General features: G+C 41.3%; 1 protein-coding gene across 1 annotated transcript in view; it reads left to right on the top strand.

Moving 5' to 3' along the window:
* Positions 1 to 4,787, top strand: part of SEMA3C (semaphorin 3C) — a 115,263-nt gene extending 110,476 nt beyond the window's left edge. The window contains exon 18 of the mRNA XM_056516150.1: positions 1,381 to 4,787. Within this exon, the coding sequence (XP_056372125.1) occupies positions 1,381 to 1,791 (411 nt within the window). The 3' untranslated portion in view covers positions 1,792 to 4,787. The remainder of the gene's footprint in view (positions 1 to 1,380) is intronic.
* The last annotated feature ends 14,055 nt before the right edge of the window (positions 4,788 to 18,842 follow it).

The raw sequence follows: 18,842 nt of genomic DNA, 5'->3' as shown, positions 1-18,842 counted from the left end.
TAGCTCCTCTGTGCTGTTGAAGAGATAAAAGGCAAAAGTGGGAGAAATGTGAAAGGTTTCTTTAGCAAGAAACTAGTCTGAGCTAAGAACACGTATTGACAAAAGCATTTCCTCACCATGGAGCAATCACATTTTCCATTACTGCACTCTCTAAGGCTCTCGAGTTTCAACACTGTAATATACAGTATGATTGTTTATGGGGAATGTGCCTTCCTTAAGTAATATAAAAGGGGAAAAAAATCCATTTCAAATCCAAGGCACGCACTACATGAATAAAGAGAAACGTCTTTCAAAGGGAACTTTTAAGTGATGTGGTGTCTGTTGATGGGTTATAAATACTGTAATGTATTATTCTCCTATCAGGCCATTTTATAAAAACAGAGGGGACTTACAAATGTCTCACTGAGTTTTCTAACTGTTCAAGACTCAAGCCATGTCCCGGCAGTAGGTGAAGTTCCTTAACCCATTGCATCAGCAGAACATCTCCCTTTTTTACTCTTACATTGAGTAACTGTGTTAGAACCAACGCAGTTTCAAGGTACAACAGACAGAATAAAGCAGTCAAAGTGTTAATTAGTTTTCAAGCTATCAGATTTCTGGAAGTCTTCCGTTCAGAAAAATACCAGCAGTGGTTTCCTTTCATAATGGATTGAACTAGCAATTTTTACTTCATACTGATATGCAAAGGGACATCTGCACATTCATTTATAATTGGATGATTACAAGCTCTGGTAACTTGCTTCTTTCAGATGATGTGATCATCTCCTGGGACAGTGTAGAGTCTGAAACCAGAAAGGAAATAGGAGAGTACCTGTGCTCCTGGTTAATATTGAGCCAAGTCCCACTTGAGACCACTGTGGTGATAATTTTAATACAAGGCTGTAGACTCTGCAGAGCAGATAGATTCTTCAGCAGGAATCTGCTCAAAATCAATATATTTAATGAGAAGCCACCTTGAGTTCAATGCCAAATTAGCCTCTCTGGTTCTGCACCTTTCTTCCACTGAGTCTCAGCAGCAATCTTGATGTTGAAAGGGACATTCTCAGGAGTGCAACAGGGCAAATAAAAGTTCATTTCTTCAACTCTACTATTTGAACATTATGAAAACGTCTATTTCATTTGGTTTCCAGATTTTCATCTTTGTCTGATCAAATTTATCCTAACATAAGAAATAAAAATATTTAAGTCATTATCTTTAGCAACACCTGCCTTCCTTGAGGTCAGCTATCTACTAAAGGTAGCAATATTGGTGGTCTCTTGAAGATAATTGTATAAAAATATAGTGACTTTGAGAAAGTTACATTTGAAGTGAAGCTTCTCAGAAGGTCCAATACTCTGTTGTTCCATAGCCTTCCCTAAAAGTTCCTTTTTGCTGTGTAGGTGAAGCTGAACGAGAGGATCATAGCTACTGAGCACGGGCTGCTGATTCGCTCTGTGCAGGACAGCGACCGGGGCCTTTACCACTGCATCGCCAGGGAGAACAGCTTCAAGCAGACCCTGGCAAAGATCAACTTCAAGGTGCTGGATTCAGAGGTGGTGGCTGCCATGACTGACAAGTGGTCCCCTTGGGGCTGGGCCAGCTCGGTGCGAGCGCTGCAGTTCCACCCCAAGGACTTGGTGGGCGCTTTCAGCCACTCGGAGATGCAGATGATCAACCAGTACTGCAAGGACAGCAGGCAGGCAGGCCAGAGGGACGAGTCCCAGAAGATGAGGGGGGACTACAGCAAGCTAAAGGCCCTTATCAGTAGCAGAAAAAGTAGAAATAGAAGAAATCAATTACCTGGATCTTAATTTTTTTATGTATATTTTTGTCCTCAGTGTAGGGGGCTTATATTTGTCTATTGAGAACAAATCTGTGCAAATCTGATAAAAAATTAAATGAAAATCCAGCAAGCCTCATAAAAGATCTGTGTCCCAATTAAATGCAGTGTAACCTAACTAAAGAAAATAACTCAGAGCATTTTCTTTCCTAGATGCTTAGTGTCTGTAGGCTGGGCTCTGTCCTAGAAGCAGCACTGGGTATTCATCTTAAACCAGATTCACCTTTAACATCTCAATATTTAATTACAGCTGAATAGAAATTTTTACAAAATCAGTGCATTATCTTGCAACTCTGGAACTGTACCAACTAGACTGGTGGTGAGAGAATCTGGGTTAAGATGCATACTTTGAATAGGATGATATTAAGATTTCCTTGCACTGCATTTAAGAACATGAGTTTCTTCTTGTTTACTGCTGATAATTGGGTTTACAGCTTTCACTCATTGATAAATCATGTGAATGCATGTGGTTAGGAAGCAGGAAATGTTTCATTTGTTCAGTGGTCAAATGAAGGAACAAACAGAAGAAAAACAAAGAATTTATACTTTATCAGAGTAAGCACTGATTATTGTGCATAGTATGAGTTGTAATAAATTAATGAGTTTTGGAATGTAACTTAAAATATCTCTGCTCATATTGATTTTTATTAAGATAGGGTGTCCTATAACACTACATAGCTTTATAAGTGGCACAAGGTAACATGAGAATGTTCATTATACATACAATTTTAAAAAACACCTAAGTGACTTAGGTATTTCAGCTACTTCTCAAAGGATCACACTCCAATGTCTTTTCAAAGGACAGAATGTAGATATACTGTATAGTGCAAGTTCAGAATTGAAAAATATAGATTATCTTTATTCTGTTCTATGATTAAATTGGAGCTGGTCTGCAATGTGGAAGCAAGTCGTAAGTGTCTTTGAAAATTTTAAAACATTATTTTTTCAACTGTTTTCTCAAAGTTGCAAATATTTTAACTAGAATTTTCTAATTAAACCATTCCCATTTTACAGTCTTTGTACCCTTATTCTTTTCCATGTTATTTTCCCAGTTTGCTCTGATTTTCAGTTCTCTGCTGAAAAGCAGATCAGGAAAAGAAAAGAAGAAAAAAAAAAAAAGGAATGAGGGAAAAATAAAACTGAAAAATAGGTTTGGGTCAAAAACCAAAAACTATAACTTGGGAGGCATGTTCAAACAGAAATCTTTTGTTTAAGAAGCAGCTGTCAGGTCTAATGAAGCAAGTTTTGTTGAAAATTGGGTGAGTGTGCACCAAGCCATCCTAGGAAAAGCAATCACTTTTTTTTTTGAGCAACACAAATGCCAAAAAGAGGGACAGATCATCAATCCTTTTACTATGTAAGAGTGTTCTGGAAGCCACTGAGTCTGTTCGAAACAGTTACAGGGATTTAAAATGCACAAGTACCTTAGAAAAATCACAATTATTTATGACATTATACTAAAATATAAACTGATGTTCAGCTCAAAACTAAGCTGTGTTAAGTTAAAATTCTGTTTCTATTGGAATACTGTGGGAGTAACTCTGCAGGGCATGGGAAAACTTCTGGGTTTGTGCCTATGTGAATTCAGTTTAGTGCAATGGGGGTAACACTGGTATTTATCTGCCATTAGCTGGATTGTCACTTTATCACCACCTCATGAAGGACAGCTGGGAAGTGAGCCCTGGTCACACCACTGAAACAGTCTAAATCCCTTTGATGCATGTGGGAGCACTTTGAATTTAATTTGTGTGCTTGCTGCTTGCATGGCAGGGCCAGCCTGTTCATATATTGCCATCTAGTTAGGTGCTCTCCTTACTCAGGGCCTAAATGTGCATTTCTACAATATTTAGCCATTGATAACTAAGGTCCTTCTTATGGAAAACATCAGGAAACTTCCTCTGACCTCCATGAGATTGAATTTGGCCCAAGAGCAGGCAAAGTAGGTTCTGGAGGAATCTGGGTTTTTTTCATTTTTTTTTTTTTTCTCTCCTGAACATGACTGACTTCCTGACTTCTGAATTGTGTAAGTGACAAACCAAAAATCAAGTGACATGAAATAGAACTACCTCCTGGAATGACACTAGAGCATATTCTCTGTATGCTGCCATGCTCCTCTATCTCCCCAGCAGATTCACCACAGAGTTAGTGTGATACTAATGTCTGTTGTGAGGATGATAATTGCTTCCAGATGGAATACAGTAATTAATAGGCATTTCAGGGTACAAATTGCCCTTTAAGTGATTGGGTACAGTGATATTTTAATAGGCCCCCATTGGGCCTCAGAAATTACAGTTACACTGTTTTCTAATAGACTATTGGCAATAAGGGATTCCATTAAAACAGCATAACTCAGAGTTTCATATGATTATAAAATAATATTTTTAAAGCTGCTTCATATACCATTATTATGGTATGACTGTATAAGGGATTATACTTAAACTAACATTTTTCCTGCTGCATGAGAACTCCAGTATATAAATACAAGAAGCTTCTGTCAGTGCACAGCCAGTCCAAGCTTCCATGCTTTAGGAGCCTTCCTGCATGTATAGAGAAGTCAGGAGCCAGATCTCAGCTGGTGTAAACTAATGTAACTTCCTTGCTGTCCTTGTAGCTACTGGGGTTGATACCAGCTGGGTGTTTGGCCTGACATGTACAGAATAGACAAACTGCAATTTTTGTTTAAAGTAGCCCCTCTACTGTAGGTAACACCAAAACTTAAGACTGTAATATTATTTGTGCTATTTAATACTTCCTATTTTGAGGAGTTCTAAATAATGTACATAATTTTATTCCTTAAAAAAATGCAAAACAAAATGACTTCTAGGCATAACTTCACCAAATGTAAAGATATGTTGTTCTCTGCCAAGAACTTCACTGTGTATTGGTATATTTTTTTTGCCTTTTTATTTTGTGTAGTTTGTAAAGTTTGCTTAAATCTTGACCTAACAGTATGTTCTTTGCAATTGTTGTTACTGTAGATATGTGTGTTTTATTAAGAGAATCTTGGTTTTAAAAGTGTAGGTATGTGTATAAGTTCCTAGCATGATGAAGCTGTCATGACAGTGAATATGCATCATATAGTGTGTAAGAAAGAACAAAATGTAGTTTAACATAGTGCTATTTAATTGAATATCTAAAAAGCCCAACAAAATAAAGTGTGTTGCAACATCTAAAAAATTTGTTGGTTTCCCCCTTATGAATGTGCCTTTAAAAAATTATTTTTTTTTTTTTCTTTAAGAAAAGAACCTGAAAAGCAATTCCCTAGATTTTTTAAATAAGTTCAAGAAAGTATTTGGAGCAATCAGGTATTGTAGCTGGTAATTTCTGAGCCCTACTGTGGACTGAAGTCCCAGTGACAGAGATAACAAGGAACTCAGGAGGAGTCAGAGATTAATTCTTTCAGAGATTATCCCATATAACCACCTTGCATAAAAGCAGGTTACTTTTATTCATTTTTTTTAAAGAGAAGAAAAAATTTTGTTTTCTCCTAGAAGTATTAATTAAATCAGAAATGTCTGGCTAAAAATGGGAGTGAAGTGTAAATGCTTATTTTCTTTTATTACACTGAGGGAAAAAATTTTTAAAAAACCCCAAACTACAAAATATGCCAAAAAAGCACACTCTGTGAAGTCCTGACTCTTTCAGCTGAGACTCCTGGCATTCTCCTGGCATCTCTGCAGGGAGGACAGGCTGCTGGGGCTGCACCACAGGGAGTCACAGCTCTCTCCCTGGTCCCTGGCTTGTACTTGGAGAAATAACCTGCCTGACACCTGTAGTATTCTCCTTTTTCCTGCACTTATCATCTGAGCAATGTTATTGCTGCTCTTCTTACTGGCTGTTTTTCCAGATGGGTTCTAACAAGCATGAGTCCTCTTCAGTTCCTTGGGATAATAATTGAAAATTACATGTCACAAACACTGACCTTCACAACGAGGTTCTGGATGGTTAAAGGTGGATTTTGATTTCCCAGACAGATAGGTTGATGCAAGGCTTTATGAGGTGTGAGTGGATAAGATGACCTCACTCCAGGATTTCCATACTGGCTGGTTCCTGGATGTGCTGATACTGCAGGGTTACCTGCTTGGCACTCAGACCAGTCTGGGTCAGAAGCTGAGTTTTCAAGCACTCCCACATGCTGTAGGAAATGTTTGGATAAGTCTCCAAAACAGATGGATATTTACAGAGTCACACTCTGGGAAAGCTTTCCCAGGTCTGATCCTCTGCCCATCCTCCTCAGTTGTCTTTTGCTGATCTTCCCTGACTCCTTTTTTACCCTCTCCTGCAGGGTTCAGCACTTTTTGATTCCTTGGCTCTGAGCAGTGGCAAAACAAGACATGGGACATTTCTGGACATCAAATGTGAGACCTCTGGGGGTCTGACACTTCTCCCTTGACTTTCAAATATCTGTTAGATCTCTTTTTTTCCTCCATTGGAAGCTACTGCTTTTTCTAAGGTTTCCCTTCGTGTGGCAAGACCTTTCTAAGGTTTCCCTTTGATGCAGGATGCACTTCCTCATGGGACTGAGCAGTGTCAAGCACAGCCTCCTCCAGGCAGCCACAGAAGCCCAGAGGTGACCAGTGAAAAATGCCTGCACAGGAGGGGCTGCCAATGCTACCAGATTACTGTTGCCTCTGGAATTAATTGCTGCCTCTGGAATGTAGTCAGCAGATGTAATTCTGTTGTGCAAGCCATAAAAGAGCAGGTTGTGGCATTGTGGCATTGTTGTAAAGCAATGGACTAGGTCTCAGGAAACCAGTGCTCCTTTATCCTTTGCACTGCAAGTGGTTTGCTGAGCCCTTCTCATGCACCCCAAGTGACTTCATGGGCTATGGGCCCAAGCACAGCTACACACAGATACCAGTAGAGCCAGATGTGCATGCATGGAGCTGCCTGCATACAGGGGAGCTTGTCTTTCCATGCAGTACTTACCTTTCTTTAACATTAATGTGTGTCCTCTTCTGTTTCCACATGGGCAGAATCAGTACCCACAGTCCCCAGACATCTTGTAGGTATTGGTGTTACCACCTCTGAGAGTAGTTTAAAGACAAGTAATTAGCCAACAAAATCTATTCACTCTCCTTTCCAACTTACCTTGTTCTGTACCATCTCAACAAGATTTTCTTTTTAGCATCAAGAGACTAGCACAGTGTAAGTAATAAAAAATGTGCTGTCATTTAACTTGTCTAATCTAAACTAAAGACTGAGATTTAAAGATGCTTTGGCATTCTGAACACTCCAAAAAGCAAATTCAACACAGCTGGCTCAGCAGTCAACAAATAATTACTCTACAGTGATAGACTGTCCTGTATCCCAGGACTCATTATTGGATTCCATATACAGCTTTACAAAGCAAACAGCATTTGTGTATTCTTAGCACTCTATCAGCTTCATTATTCCTGATTTGAATGCCTGATAAACCAACAGCCTTATAAATGAACCTGAATGTTTGCTGAGCTCCACATTCAAGACAGTTTGGGCCAAGGGATTTCAACATATCCAACATTTTATAGAGCCATATATTTTCTTCCAAAGGATTTTAGGAGGGGAAAAAAAAAAAAAAAAAAAGCCAAATTAAAAAATGGCCATTATTGTTGTCTATGGCAAATGAGAGTTGATAAAAAGGATTGTTTTCTAGCTTGTACAGCAACATGCAGTGTGGGCAAGGAATAAGAAAAATGCATTTGCTTAACCTTGAGTTCACAACCCTTTGGATAGTTGCTGTTCCTTGGCTCTTTGCAGTAGTCCATTTTCCAGTATCTGCTCTCCCTGTCTGCATTTCAAAGGCCCCTAAGAGCCATGCAATTTATACTTTTTCTCAAGCTGATAACTTAGGACATGATGTCCAGGGAATCCTTTCAGGCTTTTTGTATAATAGGAGCTCAGTAAAAGCTGTATTACATGCAGTTTTACCTATGATAACTGCCGAAGAAATTTAATTATTTAATTCAATATATAGAAAAAAACTTGTCATATCTGTAAGGCCTTGCTGAAAATGGCACAGAGAGAAGGACAGGACCCCAAAAATAAGCAGAGCAATGGAATATGCTTACATGCTCCTTACTATTATAATCTTCAAAAAATGCTGCACTTCATTTGTTTCATCAAGTTTCTTTGCTTTGTAGTGTCAGCAAACAAAATATAAAATGTATAAAACACCTCCAAGGTATTTGTAGCCTTTGAGCTTAAGAACAAGGATTGGAACTAAAGTACTAGCTCCATGTATATGTTCACACTTAAGAAACATTAAAATAATATTTTGCTCTATTCTTTTCAGCACTTTCATGTTGCAGAGCGTTCTTTATTCTATATATGACACTACAAGTATCCTAGCTAAAGAACTTTGTTTTGGGGAACTTGGGATATACTAAAGGATATAGATTAAAAATATCAATAGATTGTGTTACACACATCTATTGGTCAGATTGCCAGTCTTAAACACCTTCAGTTAAATTACCTGTAGGAGAAATTATTTTGTAACTCAGCTTTATAATGAAAATAATTAGAGCAAGCTGTCCAAAGCAGTGAGCATGGAAATAGTTCCTAAGATTGTGTTCTTTGGAGGGATAAAAGCTTTTGCCACAGAAGAGAAAGATCACTTCTATCATTACAGCAACAAATCCAGGTGCCTCCATCACATATATGGGGCAAAAAGGAGCTTACAAGTTTTCTTCCCTTTGCAAGTTTTCTAAGGATTAGAAAGATAAATGATATTTACCTATATATATATGGATCTGTCCTGTGCTGTGCCTTCCCAGATGTCTGAGCTATGAGGAAATGGTTAAAGCAGAGAATGCCATGCCTGCTGAGCTATCCAGGGCTCCAGAAGTCAGGAATAATGTGTGGTGCCATTTGGTAGCACCTGGCCCTCTGGAGAATGCTGCAGTCATCTCCCTGCTGTGGAGCAGTGCACACAGGCCAAGGAGCCCTAAATGGACTTAGAGACAGTTCATTCTCTAGTGTTGCTGGAGAGCAGCTAGAGATTAACAAAGAAAGAATTGCCCTGCCAGTTTATTCGTTCCTGTCAAGAAGGCAAGCTGTTGTTTTGAAAGGAGCTAACGACACGATGGCGAAAACCATATAAGCTGAACAGAAACTTCCCCTGTATCCTCCAGCCAACTGTAAATTCAGCCAGCAGAAATCTTGGAAATGGTACAAGCCTTCCTGCATTGAGAGCACTCAGGTTGGGGTGCCAAGAATAAATCTCCCTCTGAGGGAAACCTCTGAAGTAAGTGCTGTTGCCTGAGCCGTTCCTGGCTGTGAAGGCAGAGCTGAGTGTGGCAGACAGTGTCATGCCATGCCAGATGCTGCACCCCCAGCCCTGCTTGCACCAGATTCTGCCTTTCTTGTCAGTGTGAGAGGAGAAGGAAATGGTGCAGTTCCCCCCTTTGCCTCAGCCTGGCAAATCTGTGCCTCTCCTTCGGTTCACTGCAGCTACTCTGTGCTGTCCCAGGAAGCTGAGACAGTCAGAAACACCATTACCCTGGCTGATTAAGTCAATTCACAGCTGCTTTTCATCACCAGAATTTTGCAAAGCAGCCACTGGGTCTAGGCCATTATTTTAAGTCCCTCTATGAGGACAGAGCACTAAGTTGCACAAAGACAGGTTTGGGTGATACCAGCATCCCAAAGAAGGGCACTGCAGCAACAAGGAACTCTGATTTACAAATAATTCTTGGCAGTGTCCTTTTTCAGCTGTACGATGGGAGAAGAGTTTCTTAAATGTTTACAGCATGCTGTGCACCTGGATTTCACTAAACAAGGTGCAATATACTTCCAACTTGAAATTTAGCTACTGGGAAACAGGCAGAAAATATATAATTCATGAAAGAAGCAGAATTTAATTCAAGGCAGTTTGTGCTAAAATACCCTGAGTCTTAAGCAATGTTATAAACTCCTTGGCTAATGCATTCATCATCTAGCCATTCCTATCCACAGATCTAGGGAAGATCCAGCAAGTATTTCCTTGGAGACTTATTAAAATGCAGCCCAGTCCAATGTAGTCACTTTCTCAGTTTCTTAAGCCAGGTTCCTAGTGAAACCTCCTACTGACGTTACTCAGCTTGGATGGGTGAGGGCTGAATGAGACCTGTGGGATTTAGCTTTCTAAGAACCATGCTCAGTCTCCTTTTCCTGTGTCCAGGGTCTTCTGAATTAGAAATCTCTCTCACCACCTGGTTAAGGGTGACCTAAAAACTCTCTTCATAAATTTGTTCCAAATCCCTGAGAAGAACATTTATTTTCTGTGTTATTTATTTTAGGTTACTATGGCCATAGTTACCATATACAAATTTAGATTACTGCAAACACACAGTAATGAGAAAACATTCAGAATATATGTTTAAAAAAAGGGAGAAAAATAGTCTCCGTAATATTAAGAAAAAAAATCTAACTCCAAAATTAGAATTAAATTATCTCCTTCACATTCTGATATTATATAGAAATTAAATTGTACTTGATGCTGATTTTATTTTAAAAATCTCTGTCATACCTGCTATAATTTTATTCCTCACCATACCTCCACACCATAAAACTCTGTATTATTTCTTCTACTCTGGGTGATTAGTAAGGTTGCTAAACAATTTATTCACTGGATGTTCTCCCTTGTAGGAAAACCATGGTTTTTTTCAGGAGTGAGTGCAGTCCTAAACCAAACAGAGACACAGGGATGAATTTGTAACCCCAGCTGTCCTGTGACTGTGCTGTTCAGTCCATCAAGCCCAGCAGCACCATCATTACCAGTATGATGAACTCTGGCAGCTGGGACCTGTTTGCTGCCTTGAAGTTGCCTGTAAAGTTGGCTAGATGGTGCTAGAACACGCTGCATCACATCAACCAGAATGTGGCTCACATTCTTCTTACTGCTGATCAGAGACTACTTAAAACTTGGGTTTACAATCTGCTTCCACACTTAAGAATTGTAAAAGGAGCCAGTTCTACAGTTCAGTCCTGGGCTAGAAGCTATGAACAGTGCACTGCTAAATAAACAGTGATTTGGTTGTAAGGATGTAATTTTTTAAAATGTAAATTTAAAAATCCCTTCCATTGCCATAGGTAACAGCTACTTGGCCAGGTACTTTGTACCTCTGAAGGTTTGTCTTTCTTCATAAAGGAATTTCTACCAGTTATGCAGGTTTACTTTTCTTGCAGCCACAAATCTTGACCCTTGACCTCTCTGTCTTTGCAGACTGGTTCTGTGTTTTTCTTTGTTTGTTTGCCTGTAACTCACTCGGGTCCACCGACTCAAAGAAACATGTAATTTAATTAATATGGCAGAGCTGCAGACACAGTTGAGCACAGGCTGAATTTATATTTTCATTTGGCTGGTCAGAAAATTGGTTGCAATTCAAAATGAGTATGTCATTCCAGATCTCACACTCTGGTCTGTGGACAGCTACACATACATAGCAACAGCTGAAATGAAAATGCAAGTCTCAAAGGACATTTAACCTCCAATATTTTCAGCTTCTCCTATCACCACTGACCTCACATTGCATGCTGGCCTTTACACAAAGATAAAAAATGGGCTCAAGCTGAAGAAAAATAAGTTATAGCAAATAAACATAATGTATATCTATACAGTCCTCATATTCTGCTTGTAAGTAAACAATTTCTGATATTTATAACTAGCCTTGGGAAGATGATTTGGACCTTTGCTGGTGTGAGCTAGCTGACTGCTGCAAAGCCTGCAGGAGCATCCTACCACTGCACAGGGTGTCCAGGGACATGATCTGCCCCACAGCTCAGCCCCTGCCATGGATGGAGCTCCACATTTGTAAAATAGCAGCAGGTTCCTTTCATCTCCAGTTTTAAATCTGAATTTACAAAGAGATTTTTTTGTGTAACCCATGTACTGGAGAAAACACATAAAAAAAGAACTGACACTGAGAAAACACTTTCCTGTTAAGGTAATATTGATACAGCTGTTTACTGCCCAAAACACTGAGGGAAACAATACCTCAGTGAGGTCAAAGGGCTTTCAAATAAACATGAACACACTTTCTGCAGGAGTGAGTTTCAAATTATGGCAGAAGGACGTGTCCCATGAATGCAGGTCTCATTGATTCCTTCATTCAGGATTTGCAGCTGTCAGTCATTCTTGAGCAAGAGGTGTTGAGCAAGTCTCAGCCACAACATTGGGCTGCTCTGTGTAGTATGAACCAGAAGGAAGCCCTGGGCTGGATTTCAGTGCAATTAGAATAGGAGGGAGGTTTAAATGCTCAAAGAGAACAGAGTTGGTTTGTCTGTCAGGTGACAGTCCTGAACAATGTGCTACTGAGGCTTGTGAGGTTTCTTTTCCTTTTTTTTTCCCTATATAAATCCAAATAACAGTGTCATGAGATACTTAGATATCCTTGCTCAAGATGCAGCAAGAGTGCTAATCTCAAACTGGTTGAGAGAAGCAAAAAAAATCTCTTCTGGTTGGAGAGCAATTGGCATTTGAGTTAGGCCATGATCTGTGATTGAAATGGGAGGAAGAGAGGATTCTTCCTCTGGGTGTCTTTATCTGGGTTTGTGTATAATCTGAGAACAGCTACAGATTCATACTTTTTAATCAGCATTTAATAATCTTCTGTGGAAAGTCTCATAACTCCTAAGAGTTTGGGTGACTGCTGAGCTCACCTAAGGGCAGATGCCTTGGGTGATTGTGGACAGAAAGTAGGTCAAGTGGGAGTTTTGATTTAGGCATCCAGAGAGAGAGATGCAAGATACTGAAGAGACAGTTCTCCTGAAGACAGGCCCCATGATCTACACAAAAGATAATTCCAAGATAAAGCCCAAAACTTTCTCTCTAGTGCTGGGCAGGCCTAAACCCAGCAAATACTGTAGTGGAGCTGCTTCTTTCATATTGCACTGACAGTCCCAGCCCAGTCCTCTGCTCTTGGCCCTGCTCAGACACACAGTGATGGGCTCCTTCCAGGTCACAAGGCAGGGAAGAGGCAGCAGTGACAGGGCAGGACAGCCAAAAGGCTGCAGCAAGAACTGAGCTGCTTGGCAGATACACAGGAATGATCATTGACCTCTTTATGTTGCTGGGGATCTGCTCCTAAGAACTGCTTCCTCCACCTTATCCAGCTTCCAGACCACTGCAACAGAAGAGATACACAAACTTAATGTCCTTTCTTAAAAGTAACTCAGGCTACCCAGCACACCTCTGTGACCACAGCACCTGATCTAACTTGATTTTAAATTGCCTAATTTAATTGTAGGAAATGGCCTTTGGCCTTATGCCACTGCTTTTAAAATAATTGCTTCAGCTCTAGCCATTATATTTATGCATGAACCACCCACTTTGATATGGAAATTGCTGCAGCCCAAGGGGATTTCATTAAGTAATTAGGGAGGAGAGCATATAATGTCATTTGCTGTAACTGGATCTACAGAGTTAATCAATAAGTGACCATATGTGCATGAGCCTGGAGCCTTTCAATGCCCTTAGCATCCTTGTGAAAAATAAAAACAATGCAAGAGGGATCTCCTTTATCTGGGACACAATCTTGCAGTATAAGGTGTATTTTCATTGCTTAAAAGAATTGCACGAGCCGTGCTGTCATATCAAACTGCACAAATCAGGCAGATTTATTGTCTGCCTGGAAATGCTCTGCAAGCAAAGAGCTTTGTGGTTCCAAGCCCAAGGCTTGACAAGCACTGTAAGAATAAAACCTGCTTTCTATCAGAGCCTTCAGAATCAGGCCATGTTGTGCATTTATATTCCGAGTTTGCTACTCTTAAAGGTCAGTTTTGTTCTTGAGTCTGAAAGAAATTCATGTTATTAAGTGTTAATGCAGCTGTAAATACAGACTTTGAGCTTTTTATTATTATTATTTGTTCTTCTGTTCTGTTGGCTAAAACCCTAGACAGCTGGTGTTTGCTAGATTGCATTCTTAGGGTGAAGAGTTTGTCCTACATACACAGAATGTGTTCATTCCTCAGGAATCAAGTGACCACACCAGAGCTAAACAATACATAAAGCATGCAATTTACTTTGGACTGTGATTTCTCCAGATGCTTAAACATGGTACATTTATTAACTTTTGTCTACTACCACTGATTTTCAGTAGAAAAATGCATAAAAAGAAAGAGCAGAATCTTTTACTGGGAGGCATTATGTGGAGCTTTGCTAACTTCTTGCTGCTTTCATACCTTCTCATTTGTAGCACAACCTCTGAACACAGAAACAAGACAAAGTGGATGAATTGTCATTTGGAAGAAACCTATCAGTAAGGACAAATGTCTTGAACTGACACTGACTGCACTAAAGGAGAAATTTCCACTGGAATTTTGGGAGCTGGTGTGGGCCATTTACTTGAAGGCAGAGTAGGTCATTGTGTGCAGCAGTTCCTGTCTTTGCCATCCAAGCCTGTGCTGTTTCAGTGGCAGGTTTGGGGTATGCTCCTCAGCTGCTCTTTGGATGGGGTGGGTGTCTGTGGGCATTGTGACCCACTGGCCTGGGCGCACATTTTCATGGCTCATTACAACCAAAACAACCTGAGCTTTGGGCCTGAGGTCCAGGGGTAGCTGAGTAACTGCTGTTTAAGATCCACTGAAATTATTAGTTGCCATAAAGGAAGCAGTGCTGCAGCAGTGGATCTCTGTGAACATTTGGGTGAGAATTCCCTACCTGAGGATGTTTGAGCTGCAGAAGATGGAGCTGCTGTCTGAGGGGAGTTCCTCTCTGAGTCCCACCTGGAAAAGGTGTAAAGGGGTTTTGTCCTTTGGTAGCACAGTTATAGAAGGCCTCAGTCCTGCCAAGAAACCTGTCATTCTTTTCCAATCCTTTTCCTAATCCTGTCATGTTCAGAAATTGATGACACCAGGAAATGCCTGTGCCTTTGCAGTCAGACTGCCAGCACTGCCCATCCCAGACTCTGCAGTGCTCTGCCCAGAAATGTCCCCCCATGCTCCGACTTAGCTGCTGGCACACACTGAATAAACCCCTAATACTCCATGTGGAAAAGCCCTGGGCACATATTTTCACTGAAACCAAGGTTTCTTTAAGCAGAGGGGCTGGTGGGAACTTAAAGACATTATCAGTCTTGTGTATGGGACTGCACCGTGCAGGGGAAATATAGATCATGTCCAAAAACATGTTTGTGCATATTTTCCCCTATTGCATGCAGTTCAATTTTGTTTGTTTATGATGGTAAAGTTGCTCAAGAGTGAGGCCACACCTAACTAAAGGGACATAATACAATTTTATCTTCCTTGTTTCTGCTGTCTCACTGCCATCTGACTTTAAACCCCCACCCCTGATTATTTGGGGGTTCCAGGTGAAGCTGTGCAGGGAGCTGGAGTCATTACCAAAGCAATGGGTGGTTATCAGGTGTGACATCCTGTGATATCCTGTGTGTAGCACAGGATGCCATGGGTGTGTTTGCAGATGGTGCAATGGAGAGTTCCGGCCTCGTGCAAGGTAAAGCAATTTTTGGTTTTGCTCTTGTTTATGTGGGTATGCAGTAATGATGTCATGTGTGCAGTGACTTCTGCCTCACAACATGGCTTTTTTTGCTGGCTGGAGGATCCCATGGCAGCCACTGCTGAGGGCTGGAGGAAGCAGAGTGGTGGGACAGAAGAATGAAGGATGATTTTGCACATCAGCAGCTGTGTGTTCTCCCTTTGAGCCAGCAGCTGGAGATGAATTCACACCAGGGCAGCTGCCTATGAAATCTCCTTTGGCAAAGCCAGTGATGGAGAAAGTTTAATACACATTGTAAATCTGTCATTTTAAAGCTCTTCCTCCACCTCCTCAGACCTGGGACTGCTCTCCCTGTCCTCCAGGCACCCAGCACGAAGGCTGAGTCTCCATCAGGGAGATGAACTGCCACATGCTGAGCTTCCAGCGGGGAAGACTTGCTGCAAACTCATTTGTGGAGCTAATTTGGATAGTGGATACAAGTTTCTAAATCATTTAAAGCACAACAACACAAAAGCCTTCACTGTGGTTGGCACACAATTATCTCTGTGCCAAGTTCAGCTTGCATGGGTAAAGATATTTAAAATTAATTTATCTTCAGTGAAAGGCAAGTGTGCCAAAAACTAATTTCAGTTAGTAGTCAAAGGTAGAGGTTTATTGCTTAAAATTTATTGAAAGACCAATATGGTAAGTATATATATGAAAAGGCCATAAGACAAATTTTATACTAGTTTACAGTCAAATACAAATCTTAAATACAAAATTACATAAATCCATACAGAGCCATTTCTAGACATGACAACTAGCAAAACTGAGATAAAATGCTTCTGGTCAGGTGTCCTTATAGCCGCAGGAAAAATCAGAGCAGGTATCAGCAGAGAGCATCAGCAGCAGAGTTTTTGGCTGGAGAAAAGGAAGTGAGAGCTGATGCTCTGATGGTATGATAAGGGCTCTGTAATATCTGTTTTATGTGGAAATGCTGCAGCCATCCACACTATGAGGCGGTGATGTGATGGGTATTTTTCATGCTCTGGATAAATGTGAAATAAAAGGGTCCTCAGCTGAAGGCTTAGCACACCCAAGTGTTTCCACCCAAAACCCAGAGCAGGGTGAGCTGTTCTGGGCAGGATATTTCGGGATATTTGGAGAATTTGGGGCTGCCTAGATATTGCATTGCCATCTAGTGAACATCACTGAGACTGCATGATGAAGCTGGGAAGTTGAGATTCCCAGAACAACTGGAAAAAGAAGCAGAGGCTTTAGAAATGTTCAGCTGAGCCATCATTATGCAACTGCAGAAAGAAACTCTTATTAGAGCTCCCCAGTCTCCTTGCTTCTTTTTCTAAAGAAGCAGAAACCAATTTTGTGAGGGCACAATAGGAGAAATTTGAAACTCTCAGCTCTTTCATTTTCCTCTCCTGGATGCAGGAGAAGTCAGGGAAGAATCCTCAGTATTCTCTCCCTGTAAATACAGAAAGGACTAGCTGCAGGTGTTGCACACTTGCACAGCGTTTCCTCTTTCAGCTCAGTATTTGCTTTAAAATAGAATGCAAATATGGAACTCTCATTTCTCATTAAAAATGTTTCACTGTTTGCCTTTGAGGATGCTCCAGTCTGCACAGTACTCCTACACTGTGAACTGTGACTCAGAGAGTTGTGAAGCATTGGCTCTGCCACTTCTGCTGGCTCTGTGCATTCCCAGGCTTTGCTGCATGGACCATCATGGCTGGGCATCAGATGCCTACCAAAGCCAGTCTGCCCCTAGGATAGAGGAAAGAGGATAGAGGAAAGGCTCGAGGGTCAAGGTAAGGACTGGGAGAGATCAGTCACCAGTTGCTGTCCTGGGCAAAACCAACCTGACTCAAGGAAACATGTTTAATGTACTACCAATTAAATTAGAGCAGGGAAATGAGAAATAAGCCCAAATCTTAGGAATACCTGTCCCCCACCCCTCCCCTCTTAGTGACCATAACTTTATTCCCAACTCTCTACTTCCATCCTGCAAGTGGCACAGGGGCACAGAGAGTGGAGGTTGTGGTCAGTTCCTCTCATGTTGCCTCTGCTGCCTCTTCTTGGTGGGAAGGATTCCTCACAATCTTCTCCTACTCCAGGCTGGGCTCCATGCCATGGGAGACAGTCCATCACAAAGTTCTCCAATGTGTTCCTTCCCACAGGCTGCAGCTCTTCACAGCACGTATCCCTGCCCTGGGCTGATGTCCTCCAGGAGCACAGGGTCACAAGCCCTGCCAGCAAACCTGCTCCACTGTGAGCTGCCCACAATGCCACAGCCTCCTTTGGGCATCCATGTGCTCAGACATGGGTTCTCCTACGCTGCAGGTGGATTTCTGCTCCCCATGGACCTCCCTGGCTGCAGGGGCACAGCTGCCTCACCATGGGCTGCCCCAGGGGCTGCAGGGGAATCTGCTCCAGCACCTGGAGCACCTCCTGCCCCTCCTGCTGCACTGACCTGGGTGTCTCCAGGGCTGCTTCTCTCAGATATTCTCATTCATCTCTCCAGCTGCAATTGCTCCCACACAGCAACTTTTCCCCCTTCTTTACTATGTTGTCCTAGAGGCACTCCCATTATCTCTGATGGGTTGGGCCTCAGCCAGCTGTGGGTCCATCTTGTAGCCAACTGGCTCTGTCAGACATGGGGGACAAATATACTCAATATTTTCAAAACAGTAAAATATGCCTTTTTGTATTTAACCATGGCATGCAGAGATTAAGGCTGCAGGAGAGCATTTCTTCCAAAACACTATTTCAAAATATCCAAGAAGTGACAGTGGAAAAAGAAACAACAAACTTAGAAGAGATTAGCAAAAGAAATTAATAGAAAACTGCTCCTGAATTCTTTGGTTGGGTATTCTCACAATTAATTTCTTCTGCTTAGAAAGAGGTTTATGGGAGGTACCATAAATGGGCTAAGCTGGAATAAAGAACAGAAGAGATTTTAATTTTAAATACCTGGTCCCATTCCAGTGAAAAACATCACTTGGCTGCTCAGGCAGGGAGGACTGGGGGTCTGAGATGATAACAGGCAAGGCCAGTTTTCTCAGAGGAGCTCTGCCAAAGATAGGCATATAATCTCAGTGACTCTTGTGGCCTCCTGCACTCATGACCTCTCTTTCTGCCTGGTTTACAGCTCAATAACTGTGTTTTAAAGCCCAGTCCCGAAAAATACAGATATAGAGAAAGACTGTAAAATTATCTAGCAAGACTTCTCTCTCACAGGACATCCTCTGGGATATTTGAGGTATCCATAAGTGACAAATGGTATTATATGGACTTGATGGGAGACACATGACTTCCTAAACCAGATACTAATAAAAAATGAGTTGTCCTGAGATATACTGCATTTTTACAGGTAGGCAACTGAAACTGTTATGAGCATTCCTGCCTTCCATGGTTGGTTTGCACATGTTAGGCACACACCCACATTGGGTGGAGTATCAGCAGTGAACGGTCTGGGGCTTGTGGGCTGCAGACTCACCAGTGGTACAAGGTTCATGGTGTCCCAGCCTGTGCAGTGCCCAAGGCTTTCTGTGATCAGCTTTCTAGTTCTTAAAAAGCTCTTCACCCTGCCTTTCACTTCAGTTATCAGCTACACA

This window comes from Oenanthe melanoleuca, chromosome 1A (genome assembly GCF_029582105.1).
Source record: "Oenanthe melanoleuca isolate GR-GAL-2019-014 chromosome 1A, OMel1.0, whole genome shotgun sequence".
NCBI classification, from domain to species: domain Eukaryota; kingdom Metazoa; phylum Chordata; class Aves; order Passeriformes; family Muscicapidae; genus Oenanthe; species Oenanthe melanoleuca.
The sequence above is the reverse complement of the archived record's forward strand: the minus strand, read 5'-3'. Positions and strand labels throughout refer to the sequence as shown.